The sequence below is a fragment of the Lipophrys pholis genome, assembly GCF_963383615.2.
Source record: "Lipophrys pholis genome assembly, chromosome: 8".
Taxonomy (NCBI): domain Eukaryota; kingdom Metazoa; phylum Chordata; class Actinopteri; order Blenniiformes; family Blenniidae; genus Lipophrys; species Lipophrys pholis.
In genome coordinates, this window is record NC_137630.1 from 4,354,468 (window position 1) to 4,369,291 (window position 14,824).

The 14,824-nt window shown below is 44.5% G+C and overlaps 1 protein-coding gene across 1 annotated transcript; it reads right to left on the reverse strand.

The window, feature by feature from the left end:
- Positions 1-597: 597 nt before the first annotated feature.
- Positions 598-9,947, reverse strand: cox4i2 (cytochrome c oxidase subunit 4I2). The gene is made up of 5 exons (XM_080469942.1): positions 9,567-9,947; positions 3,029-3,128; positions 1,650-1,814; positions 916-1,047; positions 598-828 (listed from the first exon to the last, which is right to left on the reverse strand). The coding sequence occupies exons 2-5, from the start codon at positions 3,126-3,128 to the stop codon at positions 695-697; spliced, it is 531 nt and encodes a 176-aa protein (XP_080326068.1). The 5' UTR covers positions 9,567-9,947; the 3' UTR covers positions 598-694.
- Positions 9,948-14,824: the final 4,877 nt, after the last annotated feature.

Sequence of the window (14,824 nt, forward strand, 5' to 3'; positions counted from 1 at the left end):
ACTTTATACACAATAGAGGATTAAATATCCAAGATCAAACTATTTAATAAACTAGACTTTGAATCACAGCAGGAGGTAATAAAAGGGTTTTTTCTCCAGACTTTATCTGCAGATGAACTTCATTTATAAATAAAGTGAAGAGCATGAGAACATTATTCAGATGGAAGGTGCGTCACATGGTCTACCATTTGGAGAAGCCAGTTTTACCTTTAAACAGTTTCTCACCTTTAGTTTCTTTCTTCCTGATCAGTTTTACTCTTTTCTGGCCAACGTGCAGTTTTTGCTCAGACTTTGGTTGTTTACAGGGATCAGCTGATCACTTCTTTGTAAACAGTTTTTACTGTCCAGCTCTTCACCGTGAGCCAACTGCTATCACGCTACCGATGCCAAGTCGGCTCTACCAAGTGAGGTTCTCGTCTATTTATTTGTACTGCCTGCTCTATATGCCCCTTTTAATTGCCCCCCAGGGACAAATAAAGTCTTTGATCGATTGAAGAACCTCACTGGTTACGTCCCGAGTTACTTTTCTTAAACTTGAAATCATTTCAGTCTTAAACTTCTCAGAAAGTTGCATCATGCATTTCAAGACGCAGGAAATGACTCTGTAGATCTTTATTTAGAGGTGAGAGGTTTCACCAGGATGGATGCTGGAGGCTGTGGGGGGGGGGGGGGGGGGGGGGGGGGGTCCAGCCTTTCATTTCCACTGACGCTTCTCATAGTCCCACTTGGCGGCGAAGCCCTCGATGGGGTTCACCTTCATGTCCAGCATCCTCTGCAGCTGCTTGGCCTGCCAGTCCTCATCGAAGGTCAGAGGTCGCTCGGGGTAGACTGGAGAAGAACGCAGAGCTCGTCAGAACAACCAGAACACAGTTAACACGGTTAACCGACCACATTGGAAGAACAAAGAGAGTTCACCGTAGACACTCTGCCACCAGACCACCAGGCCTGTGAGGCCCAGGAAGATGAAGATTCCCCCGACTACCGTCTTCCACTCGTCTGAGGGCTGCTTCATCTCCGAGTAGGTCTGGTGGAACATCAGGCGGTACACTGCACACACGTACACACACGTACACACACGTACACACGTACACACACGTACACACGTACACACACGTACACACACGTACACACACACACACAGTGAGCTGTCAGAATGAGGCCACGTTTACACGTAACCTGGGTTTTTACAAAAACGGATATTTCCCCTTCTACCTTAAAAAAAACAAAAACATTTACACAGCCCCACACATACACCAAGTTCAGAATCCTGGGGAAAAAAAACACCACCTCATGAATTGTGACGTACATATTCCCCCCCCCCCAATTGGAGTTTATCCAGACCTCCACTGTGGCCGGAGCTTTTAGGAATCGTCCTTTGTGGCGAGTCGTAGCTGCGTTTATGTGTAAATGCACACAGAAATATCAGTTATTTCAAATACCCGGGTACGTGTACACGTGGCCTGAAGAGTGTGTGTGTGTGTGTGTGTGTGTGTGTGTGTGTGTGTGTGTGTGTGTGTGTGTGTGTGTGTGTGTGTGTGTGTGTGTGTGTGTGTGTGTGTGTGTGTGTGTGTGTGTGTGTGTGTGTGTGTGTGTGTGTGTGTGTGTGTGTGTGTGTGTGTGTGTGTGTGTGTGTGTGTGTGTGTGTGTACATGCAATCTTCTCCTCCTTGCTCAGCTGGCCCCAGGGTCCCTTCTCCTTCTGCTTCAGGCTCTTGTCAGACGCAGTCAGGACGTCTTTGTAGGGCCTGTCGGGCAGCGGCGTGTCCACCCGGTCCCAGTACATCGGCTGAGACATGTCCACCACCTCAGACACGTCTGCAGGGACACAATCACAGAGACACACAATCGTTGTCGAAGCCGTTGGAATCCTGTTCGGACACAATCACACAACAACTGTCCCACAGAATCAAAAAGGGCTAAACAAGCTAGAAATAACATTTAAACATAAAAACACTTTCACACTTGTTATTTTGCGATTTTATATTTGTAATCAATACGAGTTTCATGGAAAGTGGATAAAAATGTATTTTTATTACAATAATCAAAATAGTGTCCCACAACTTTTTTTTTCCTGGTGAAAACATTAAAAAACATCACATCTATTTATCTATTTATTATATAAACACTGGATATACGGGCCTTCAGTACAGGATTTTGTGTCGTGTCATGTAACAGTGTACTGGTATGACAACGAATCCTTTAGTCCTCAAAACAACAACAACAACAACAACAAACCCAAGATGGAATTTGCCGCAAAATCTGTTCACTGTGTTTGACGTCCTTCAGTCCAAACGAATAATGACCAATAAGTATTGAAAATGCAGGTCATGTATGTAACGTGTACAGTCACACTTCATTCAGACTCACCATGTGAGGTCTGTCATGTTGAACTCACACACTCAAACTCTTCACACCAGTTACAAGATCACAAGAATTTGCATTTTGCTTCGTTGAATCTTAAGGATCCGAGTCGAGTTTCAAAATACAAAAAGAAACGGGAGCGAGAGGAAAAAGTCTGGAGCAGGCAATATATTGAAAACAACCATTTAAATGAAAAGTATATTCTTTCCCACAGATCTCAACAGCCACTCTCTGCACACGTTCGCCTTCATGTCGCCACGCTGCTCGGAAGCACTTTACATGATTAGCGCCATCATTTTCCTCATGAGGCGGCTGAAACAGCGAGCTGATTGGTTAGAAGCAGCCAATCAGAACGATCCTGTGCAAGTCTGTGACTGGCTGTTTTCTTTCAGCGCATTTGTGGCGCAGTGCCAAGCCGAGCGAGCGAGAAGCCAGAGACGGAAACAAATAAAACGGAGTGAAAAACACTGATTGTGTCTTTATGTGGAGAGTCGCAAACATCAAAAAAATTCTGGGGAGGAGAATAGAGCTTTCTTTGTTCAGGTTAAGTCTTTGTTTGCTCAAGTTTTTTTTTTCCTGTGTTCAAAATGCCACACTGCATGCCCAGTCTGTATAAATCCAATTCCATACTTCAGAGGATGAAGAGGAATGAAAGTGGTCTTCCTCACCGTGCCCGTGGCTGGCCGTTCTCACGCTGCCGCCGCCCAGAGCCGCCGCGGCTCGCTGGGCCAGGACGCGTCCCACCCGGGTCGAAGTCAGACGCAGCATCTGCAGGAAAACGACAAAATACAGAAAAGATCAGGACAAGTCCAGTTCTGCTCAGGTTCTGCTCAGGTTCTGGGTACAAAGCCAGATCTGCTCAGGTTCTGCTCAGGTTCTCGGTACAAAGCCAGATCTGCTCAGGTTCTGGGTACGAGTCCAGATCTGCTCAGGTTCTGCTCAGGTTCTCGGTACAAAGCCAGATCTGCTCAGGTTCTGGGTATGTTCAGCAGGTGAAGGTCTCGAGAGGTTCAGTATAATCTACATATGGTTTTGATAGCATCTAGAATGAAATGTGGTATTTATATTTATTATGAAGAAACTGGTGCCAAACGGCCACATTCTACTCTTATAAGCAAGTGGGAGATGGGAAAGTCCCACTTCCCAGTTGGAGAAATACATGTGAATGTGGTCAAACTTGGAACTTCCCACTGGGAAAGTGGGAGGTTTATGGAAACCTCCCAGAAGCAGGTGTGACGCTGCTCAACATGTTAGAAACCTTTTGGTGCCATTTCTAAGATTTTTTTTTCAATTGTGAGATTTAAAATAGAACAGACTAAAATACTTCATTACTTCTTAGGCCCTGTTTACACGACAACGTTTCACGTGACAACACCTAATCCACAAAAAAAAAAAAAAAAAGGAGTGCGTTTACACTGCAGCAGCGGACACAGACAATGTAGTTCGTCTGCCGGGCCATTGGAGGGCGCTGTTGCTTGATTTTGTAATGAAACTACACAGACGTGTGCAGAGAACAAAACACTATAAACGTAAAGAAAATAGAGAGAACCTGACATCCACATGGACTGATGACACATCGGATGCTGTCAGGGGAGAGTCTCAACTATTAAACTACTGATATAGACGATAAAACTAGAATACAGACCGCGGGTCGTACCACTATGCGGCCGCCATGTTTGTTTACAACTGGATGAGCAGGAGGGAGGGGGAGAGATACGCATGCGCAGTAACAGGCTCTGTAGCCTCCATCAGTCTCCACAGGAGGGATTTAGCGTCCAGGAAAGAATCTTTCCACCTTGGGAGCCGGATTAAAAACTTCACAGATCCAGTGGATCAACACACTGGTGTCGTGTAAACAGACCCCACTAAAGTGAAGAAAGTTTTGCAGATACACAAATTCATTGTTGTGTAAACGGGGCCTTAGTGTCTTTGCTCCCCACAGTGCAGTAATGCAGTATGAAATAATTACAGCATGCAGTGACAGGCTGAATATATATGTTAAGAATACCATATAAGGTAAAAGTTCATGTTTGTAGATACCGGCAGAACATGCAAACTCCACACCAAGACTCAGGACCCACCTGGTCTCAAACACACAACCCTGTGCCGTGAGGCGAGAGCCAACCACTACGCCGAGGCCAAGCTTTCTCTTCTAGCCTTTAAGTCCACGACGCCATGTCATTTTTTAATTAGTTTTCACTCCTTTATGTGACTTTATGGTGAAAATCACAAGATGATAAACAATTAAAATGTTCAGCAATCAAGTCTGGACATTTCTGCTGGAGATGAATTAAAATAAACCCGTCAAGAGGAAGAAATGATTTAACTGAAAGGCTTTTAAAGGATATTTAGCTTTTAGTAAAAACTCATTGACAAGTGAATGTGGATTTATTTTGTTAATTGCCCCCCCTCACTTCACTCCACTCCTCTCCTCTCCTCCTCTCCTCTCCGCTCACCCCCTCTCTACTCCTCTCCTCTCCTCTCCACTCCACTCACCTCCACTCACCTCACCCCCTCTCTACTCCTCTCCTCTCCTCCCCTCCCCTCTCTGCTCCTCTCCACTCACCTCCTCTCACCTCACCTCACCTCCTCTCTACTCTCCACTCTCTTCTCTTCTCTTCTCTTCTCTACTCTCTCCTCTCCTCTCCTCTCCTCTCCTCTCCACTCCTCTCCCCTCACCTCCTCTCTACGCCTCTCCTCTCCTCCCCTCTCTGCTCCTCTCCACTCACCTCCTCTCTGGTCTGGAGAATCAAAGGGAGCTCCAGAGGATCAGGTGCTTTTAATTTGGCGGACTGAACCATTGCATTGAGGAGGGGAGCTGAGCAGGGGTTGTATTTCTTGAATTAATGACGTCAGACTTACTGAGTCATTTATGAAAGTTAATGTTTGTTTCATGGTTGAAGATTTTCATTAGTTCAGACTATTTTTTAATATAACTTCACTTTCAACTAATTTCCTCCAGATGGTTTCTGATTCAACTTTCTCCATCACAGTTATTTTTAAATGCACACAAACAGAAAAGTGTTAAAAATGATGGGAACGTGTCGAGGTTTGTTAATGTTTATAAATGTTTAAATATACTCAGATTTATTAATAACAGAGAATATAAGCACTTAAAAAAGCAGTTTATGTTGCAAGTTGTGGTACAATTCTTTGAATGTTGAGGTTGATTTAGTTTTCTCTAAACTCAGACTTACTGTAATTTCAGGTTAACCAATGAAGCTTCTGCTTGTATTTGTTTACAAGTATGTTAATAAAGAGTCTTGATAAATGCTCTCTGTTCACAAGCTGTATAAAAGTACAATCATTTCCATCACTGAAGTTACTCTCAATCTAAAAAAAGGCAAAATTGTTGTAATGTATATTATAAAGGTACTGCATTTAAATCAAGTTCACTGCTGAAATTGAAGAATAATGAAGAACCAAACTAAGAACTGGACCACCAGCCGCCACTGTCCGTGAGGTTTAGTTGCTTTTTGGTTCTGGTGTTTACAGTAAGTCCTCCCCTGAAAACTTTAAAGCTTTAAATGTTTTAATTGTGTTGCATCAAAACCTTCAAGTCCAGGTTTAGTTTTCAACCAACCTTTGAGTTTTGACCTCAGTTTTCTCTGAGTCGGTCAAACTTGAGCTAATTATTTCTTGAGGTTTTCAGTTTTGAATGTGTCTTCTGTTGTGTGGAATTATTCCTCCAGAGCTCAAATCAGAGAACGAATAATGAGAGATTCTCTTTATGTGTTATAAGTGGAAGGTTCGATGTTTAAACGACAGACGTCAGATAAAAGGAGTGTAAATAAAATGCAGCATTTAATCAATATTACAGTTTGCAGAAACTTACTAAAGATTTGATTGTCAAATTGAAAACTTCTAATTAACATTTTATTGAAAAATCAAACAACATTTGATAATTACACAATCTTTTTCAGGGAATCTTTTGTTGATTTGGCTGTTTTCTTTTTAATAGACGACACGTCAGGAAAAAGCACTTTTTGATAAAGCAGCTTCCACGGAGCCACGTTTCAACCTAACCCTCAGAAACACGGAGTATTGCACGGTCAGCAGGTTTTCTGCACATGTGCAAGTAAATTGACAAGAATAATTCAGGAATCCCGAGTTTTAACTGTTCAAAGTTTTGAATTTATCGGCATGTCTAAAATATAGGAAAACATTTACTACACCATCATCTGCATACGAGGAAATTCGTTTTTATACACAGAAGAAACTCTAAAGGTTTATTAATTGAAAAAAGGAGCTTGAATGTTTCCACTGTACCGTTCTCTGTGTATGAACATTTTATTAAATGTTGTCATCTGCACGTGTATCTGTATTTATATTGTCTGATTGGTCAGTAAGAAATGAGGTCAACCACTTTTTTTTCCCCATTTTGAATTTTTTTTCTATTTATTTAAATTTGAATACAAACTTTTTAAATTGGTACAACAGAGCTCTGTACAAATTTAAATCTGTCTGAAGTCCTTTTAATCCCAATTTTGCATAATTAATTTAACTAAAGAGCAAATTTTATATCAAATTTAAAGCAACTTTAGCGCCTCTTTCAGTGAAGAAACACCAGTTTAATTTTACTTGGATTTGTTTGGAGGAGACTTTTCATTCTGCTCTCATCCTAGGTGAAATGTCAGTTTTTGTTTTTGTGAGAAATAATTGTTGAATTGAATAATTGTTCATCAACCAGTGTGTCGTCCACATGCAGTATTATCTTATTACAAAGTAAATCTGGCAGCAGAAAGGCAGTTGACCGCGCGGCAGGTTGCATTTACGACCCTCAGAAGAGCTCTGAAGAGCAGCGAACGCCACGATGAGCGATTCATTAAGGCGGGAAAATGACCTTTTGCACATGCACCATTTACGGTTAACGACTCTCCTCCGAATGTCTGCGGGCCGCTATGTCTCATCTTGACCGTTTGATTGGCCACTGACTCTTTTTAACGGCCGACAGCGTTTCGTTGTTCCCAGCAGTGAATCACAGCGTCTTGTGAAGGACTTTAGAAACGTTCCTGGATCGGAGCCAAATCCCTGCTTTGCCTCGTCTGGTCGCCTCATTACCTTTCATTGGTACGCTGGCGGATCAGAACGTGTAGACAGTCACTAAACCAGAACACAGAGTTCATGACCTTTAAGAGTTGTTGTGTCCAAACAGCAAGTCACAACACTCTCACTCACTTTTATCCTTTATTGCTCCTGATCACAGCTTCTGACGATAAATCAAGTCTTTCATGAACAACATTCTTTTTCTCACAATGGAAAGTCTTTAAAGTCTGCACTCATTTCACTGACACGTTGTTCACAGTCCTCACCCTCATTTAACCTTTGTGATGAAGACGCCATTCCGTCGTGTGTCCCAGCGTTCCAGATGGGTCTAATATGCTACAACTTCCTTAAAGTGATCCTACTTTCTAATGTGTCTTTGTGTTCTCAGTGTGACCGTGTTAACGCGTCGCCACTTTCACAATGTGTCCCTGTTTTAATATGCTTACTTCCCTTCTGTGTCCCTACTGCTTTTCCCTTTGATTCCCATTGTATTCTCATTTTGCTGACATGGCTCGACTTTCTCAAGGTGTCCCTACTTTCTCCGTTTGTTGACTTGTCCTTGGTGAATCAGTGTGTACTTGTTACGGGTCCCAAAGCTTGTGACCACAATAACAAAGAGATTTCGGGTTCAATGCCTCCCTGGAAAACACAGGTTCATTTCCTTCCCAAAGGTTCTTCTGAGGAGGTGGGCGGAAACCCACACCTAGGAGGACCCTGGGAAAACAAAACCTGAGAACATTGGTTCCGCTCTCTTTCTTCCTATTAAACTCAGCATTTAAGTACTGTAATTGTGAAAAAAATACTATGTGTTTTATCTCACTCAGCAAAAGTCTTATATACTGTTTTTACATGAACATAAATGGGATTACACATTTTGAGTGTATCACATACTCACTGTCTTCTATTTTTTCTATGCCTCAGCTTCCTCCATAACTACCAGGATCCTCACGGTCACCAGTTGTACTCGCTCAGTGTGCCAAGTTTTATCACGAAGTGTCATCTTGATCTATTAAAGGTCCCCAGGGAATAGATATCCCCTACTTTCACACAATTAATTAATCCCCTTGGGGAAAATACTTTTCTGTATTGAGCGATGGTATTTCTAGCGTGCGGCCACATCACGGCGCCCCGGGAGCTGATGGAGGTCAAGGGTCTGGCTCAGGGAGTCGCAGTGGTGGAACCCCCACCTTCACACCGAACCTGCCAACCTCGGAACCTCCAGGTCACCAGAGTCCTAAACCTCTTTTTAATCACAACTCAACATGTCGTCCTGTCATACTGGTCCTGACACACACACACACACACACACACACACACACACACACACACACACACACACACACACACACACACACACACACACACACACACACACACACACACACACACACACACACACACACACACACATGAGACTGGCTGAAAGGTGAAGGCAGGAGTGACAGTCACACATCAGAGTGTGTGTGATCAGAGGAACACGTCACTTCATTTGGCCGAAAAGGTTTTCAGTACCCCCCCCCCCCCTTCCCCAACACACACACACACACACACACACACACACACACACACACACACACACACACACACACACACACACACACCAGCCAGTCAAAATGGCGGAAATTGGCTGCAGGTCAATTGCAGCGTCCTGCTGACCTTCTGACGGAGGCAGGGACAACCTGTCGTTCAAACACCTGTTTGATCAGCGATCAGTCCCGCTTCGGTTCTGAATGTGTCGGCGAATCATCCTGATCACGGCCCAACAACAAACAGAAATGTTTGCATGAAATGAGGAGAAGCGTGAAGCCGTGGTGTTTATGTTTTTGCAGCCTTTTATTCCCGCACGGACGGAGCAGCACATGGTTATGTGGATGTCTATCAGGCGTTCCTGACGGCAGCGCTGTCAATCTGCTGTAAACACACTGCTCCACCAGGTCCCACACCAGCCTCCAACTAGTTCTGCTGCACTTTCACTGACTTCTAGAAACCTTTCAACTCGATCGCACACTATCTGTCCTGCACGTCCGCCGTTCTCCAGAGCCAGGCTGCAGGGGCGGAGGGGGGGGTCAGGAGACGACGGTTCCTCTCACCATCTAGCCCATACAAGGCAGCTCCATAAACTGCAGTTCGTTTACTCATCTTCCAAAGCCAAATACTCACTGTGGTCGCAGGATTTGAAGACGCAACTGCAAGAAAAGCAGAGCAGGTCTGGTGAGGAAAAGGCCTGTTTGGGTTTTACTCTCCCGTCTTCGGCTCTGCTCTTATCACCACAAAACACTAAGCAGGAACCAAACGGTGGGCGGGTGAGAGGCTGGATGGCAGGGAGGGAGGGAGGGAGGGAGGGAGGGAGGGAGAGGGAGACCAAACTGGTACAAGTAAACAATCCAGGAAAGCATGTGACAGAAAGAGAGAGCAGACTGAAGTTAGAAAGCAAAGCGGAGGCGACACAAGGACAAGTCGCCCTCTTTTATTTCCTTCTGGTTCTCTCGTTCTCTCCCGTCCAGACGAGCGAGCAGCTCTCGCTGCAGACGAGGTTACACCAGGACAACATTTTTACAGCGCAGCAGGCGGGAGAGGATCTGGATGGGGGTGTGCGCCTGCGCGAGCAGAGCTGGAAACACATCCAGCCATTCAGCCGTTCACCACACACCCACGCCTCCACGACGGCGTGTTGGCAGGGGGCCAGATTCCCCCGGCAGCTGCCGGCCTCGGGGTGGTATGTGGAGGGCGAGGAGAGCAACGGTCACTGGCAGCAGGACGGGATCACATCAGGACACATTTGTTGATAAAAACAGATTCAGGCCAGAAACTCCAGATCTTGAAACTTGACAGGAACTCTGCAGACAGAAGGAGAAAGTTAACCTCCACTTCTTTTCCTTCTTTACATGAATTTGACATAAAGGCACTCGGTTTCATTCTGCAACACTGATGTTGTTAAGGAACGTTTCAGACTCACTGAGTGAGTCTCATCAATTATTACCCTCTATGCTCCTTCTGGCCCAGTGGTGCAGTGGTTTAGCACTCCCGCCTCACAGGACTGGGTGTGCATGTTCTCCCTGGGCCTGCACCAGCTCCCATCCACAGTCCGACCACACGTTGGTTTGCTTTCTATCTTTTTACCCGCGTGGCTCCGGTACATCTTCAGATCACAAAGTTCAACCCTGGATTTCACCCGCCCATTGCTGAAGTGTCCTCGAGCAAGACAGCGAGCACCTTCCATGTTTGTAAATGAGTGAATATGAAGGAAAAGTGAAAATTCTGAGAATTTAATTTCCCATGTGTGTGATCAGTGTTGCCAAGGGAAGAACATGAGGCGATGACCTGTTTTCAGTTTCCTCAAGAACAAATGAGAATATTCAGAGGTATTTACTATGTGATATGCAGTTTATTTAGTACTTTTAGCTGGGATGTGCTCCAAGTTGCTGCCTCAGACAAAGTGGGTTTAGAAAATAATGGAATTTGTATTTTATTTAGTTTCTTCAAAAACAGATAAAGAAACGACGACTTCTACTTTTGCACTTTTCTATCAAATGTTTTTGCGTCTCTTCTGAAAGCTGCTTCTGCCCACTGTCCTTATCTGGAGCAGCCAATGCATATCTAACCTTCAAAACCACGTGCGTGTGCAGTACAGAGGTTAGTCTGGTTGAATTTACTCAAACTGTCACAACCAGCAGTTTGTTCCATTCACTCATTCACTCGTTCACTCATTCACTCGTTCACTCATTCACTCGTTCACTCATTCACTCGTTCACTCTTTCTCACTCTGCGAGGTGCTGAACCTCCTGGCACCACCTGCTGGGTTTGTTTCCTCAGTGTGTTGAGATGTATAACCTCTGATTCCCTCAAGCTCACTTGTGTTTTCATTTTTTTGTTGTTATCATGCGTCTTTATCGTCTTTATTTCTCGTCACATTTGTTTCTACTGCTGGTTAAAGTCTCCGTGTGCATTATTATTCCAAGTCTGGGTGAAAGTCTCTTTGAAGGATTGTCTGCTGTTTAAAGCTACAAGGAAGAACAAGAAGAAGCCACGACATCAGAACCACATGTGGTTCTGGAGCTGCAGGCTGCAGACCTCTGGCCTGGGGGACGTGGGAAGATCCGTCCATTGGATCTGTCCTTTCCTGTCGGAGCTGAATTATCTGAGACCAGATGAGACCAAATCTGCCCTCTAATCCCCCTTCAGTAATCTGAATAACCTTACCACTTTAGTAATCATGTACTTCATTACCAGCGGCGGCTGGTGATAAATGTATTAAATGGAGCTCTTCATTATTATTCAATTTCAGCCAGTGTTAACTTATTTTAAATACAGTGTGTTTATAAACCACATTCCAATCTTGTCTTCTTTATATTGACAGAGGCTTCAGTGATTAAAATTATACTTCATTTAAACAGCAAGTGAATTGAGAGCACTTAGTAAGATGACTCTTCTATTAACACACTCGTAAACAAACTACAAGCAGAAGCTTGATGAGGCCCTGGCGCCCCCTATTGGCCAGCTGCCACTCTTCTTTACTATTATAAGTTCAGTAATACAGGTTGAATTTCTGAAGCTTCTGGCTTCTTACACATTATTCTTGCTGCAACACGAAACAGTTGGAGAGCTGCCAACTCTGCTACCTGATACTGAAGCTCAGTGTTCCACAGGGCTCGGCCATATCGCACAAAACACACTTTTTATTTTCTCAAAATAAAAATCTACAGTATAAACTTGACATTATTTTCTCTATAAAGTTTTACCACAAAGACAATTGTACTTCACTAACAAACAGCAACACCGGCACAGTTATTGTGCACATGGGAATTCCCCAGACAAAAGGTGATAAAAGATGATAAAAATAAAAAGATGTAGGATTAAAACCAGTGTGTTAAGGTGTTAAGCTCAGGGAGAAGTTGGAGCGGGTCAGACCAGTGAAATGACGGCACAATAATTAGAGTGTCTGCAGGATAAGTACAATTTAAACTTCATGGTCATTTTAAATGATCTACCCTGGTTCATAATACAGTGAAATGCCTCTTTCAGTACTGATGCAACTAAACATGCGATCTATCTGGGCTACCTGGAGTCCTCGTTTTGGCCCACGGACCATATGTTTGACCTCTTTAAGCTCATCTGACATGACCTGAAACATTCACCTGATGTAAAGGTCGGGGGTCTCACGGAGTCAGATTAAACTTTATGACACTGTGTTATAAAAGTCCATGAGAATCCAGTAGATTATATATTAAAGTGTGTGAATATACTCCTGTTATTCTTGTGCAGAGGGTCTAAAAGATAAAGGGATAAAAATAAACACCTCTATTTAATTCTGTTTTTCATTTAGTTTTCTTTTGTTCTGTTTGTCATGCTTAGTACTGCTGCTGTCTCAGTTACTGACCTCCTCAGTGAACTGCAGTCACTCCAGGAAGCAGGTGGATGAAGAAGAGGCTGCGTCGATGTCAGAATCTGAACCAGGAGGAGCCTCACCTGTGATCAGTGAGGCTGGTCAACGGTCAGAGGTTGCTGGTTGGTCAGACTGACAGACGTTGCTCAATTGTTACCACACAGAGAATTTAACATCAGATGAGGTCAGATTCTGATTTAAGCTTGAACAGTTTGTCTGAGCAAACTGATGATGACCAAACTGAAGGTTTCACTGAGGCTGAGGTTATGAGAGCAGTACTCAGAACTAAGCCTGGTAACTTTAAAAACCTGAGCAGAGGGACGGCCTCACAGTAACCCAGCGAAGGCTTTTCCTCAGGGCACATCTTCAGGATAAGAGCAGGACTGAATTCTTTCAGGAGTTGAGCAATGAAAACATGTATGAATGTACAACAGACTCATGGGGTTAAAACAGTGTGTGATGTTTGAATCCAGACAACGTCCCGGGTTCCAAGTATGACAGCAAACTAGTGCCGGGAGTGTTTCTCCAAACCACTGCCATGAACAAAGCAGCAGAGAACACACTCCATGTCACCTCACCCAAAACAGTCAGCCCAGCCTGAGGCGAGAGGGACGTCCCACCAGGAGCTGGAAACGCTTTCCGCTGTGGAAAAGACGGACCGGAGCTGTTGGCTGCTTACTGAAGTCAGGAAAGTAGATGAGGTCAGTGGGGAGGGACCAGCAGGCCAGACCAATTCACAACAACATTGTCTTTCTTTTATAGAAGGTAAACAAATTAGTCCCTTTCAGAAAAGGAATGTGTTTTGGGGCTGGTTTACTCAAAAGGACAGTTAGACTGAGTTTAATGAAAAACTAAAGTCAACCTCAGGTAGATCCTCACCAACACCTCAATCCAGCTTTCAAAGCATTTTAGAATTGTGCCTCAAAGAAGACTTAAATGAACTGTTCTTTTTAGCACTCAGATTTTCAGTCAATAATAAATATGAGCATATCTCAACATTTATAAACATTAACAAACCTGAACACGTTTCTGTTTAATGCATTTAAAAAGAACTAAAATGGAGAAAGTTGAACCTCAAATTCCTCCTTTCAAACAGGGAAAACAGAAAAGATGCAACAGAGTTATCGAGGACTCACTGCTTGTTCTCTTCCTCTCGTCATCTTGTGGAAACACTGGATTACAAACCAGAACGGACTGAATCCCCGAGCGAGTCTGGCAATGGGGATTTAAAAGTCGCCCCAAGTCTCTGTCAGATGCAATCCGAACCCTCTTCATATTGAGTCATTCTTTTATTCCCTATAAGTTCCTCCTCTTCAACTTTCACTTCATCTTTGTACGTCACCATGTAGTGTCTTTCATTTAACTTGAGACTTCGGCCGTGTTCCAGTACCCATACTGTCCATACATGTGCTCTGGTGTACCCCTGAAACATCATCAGTGGGAGACCAAGTACTGTCCCAATTCTTAGGCCGTTTCTCACCAAGTACACATGGAATACCCGGATGTATCCTCGCTCCGCTCACTATATCGAGGATGCATCGACACCAGACCTGTGTAGGCTTCGGAAGACAAATGACCCATAATGCATTTGGCAAGAAATGCCGGAGGAGATCTGACTTCTGAGGACGCCCTGCAAGTAGTTACTCATGACGTATGTGAGTACGCACTGGCGCTCTAAGAATGGGAAAACGGCCTTTGTGAGAGCAGGTAGGGGCGGGGCTATGAGAGCCGGTAGGGGCGGGGCCCTGAGAGCCGGTAGGGGCGGGGCCCTGAGAGCAGGTAGGGGCGGGGCCATGAGAGCAGGTAGGGGCAGGGCCATGAGAGCAGATAGGGGCAGGGCCATGAGAGCAGGTAGGGGCAGGGCCATGAGAGCAGGTAGGGGCGGGGCCATGAGAGCAGGTAGGGGCGGGGCCATGAGAGCAGGTAGGGGCGGGGCCATGAGAGCAGATAGGGGCAGGGCCATGAGAGCAGGTAGGGGCGGAGCCATGACAGCAGGTCGGGGCAGGGCCATGAGAGCAGGTAGAGGCGGGGCCAT

Excerpts from the sequence above, each read along its gene's own strand:
- cox4i2 (XM_080469942.1), bottom strand. The coding sequence starts at position 3,128 with ATGCTGCGTCTGACTTCGACCCGGGTGGGACGCGTCCTGGCCCAGCGA. Across the intron at positions 1,815-3,028 it reads AACGGCCAGCCACGGGCACG|ACGTGTCTGAGGTGGTGGAC; the intron begins GTGAGGAAGACC and ends GTGTCCCTGCAG. Across the intron at positions 829-915 it reads CTGGTGGCAGAGTGTCTACG|TCTACCCCGAGCGACCTCTG; the intron begins GTGAACTCTCTT and ends GTTCTTCTCCAG.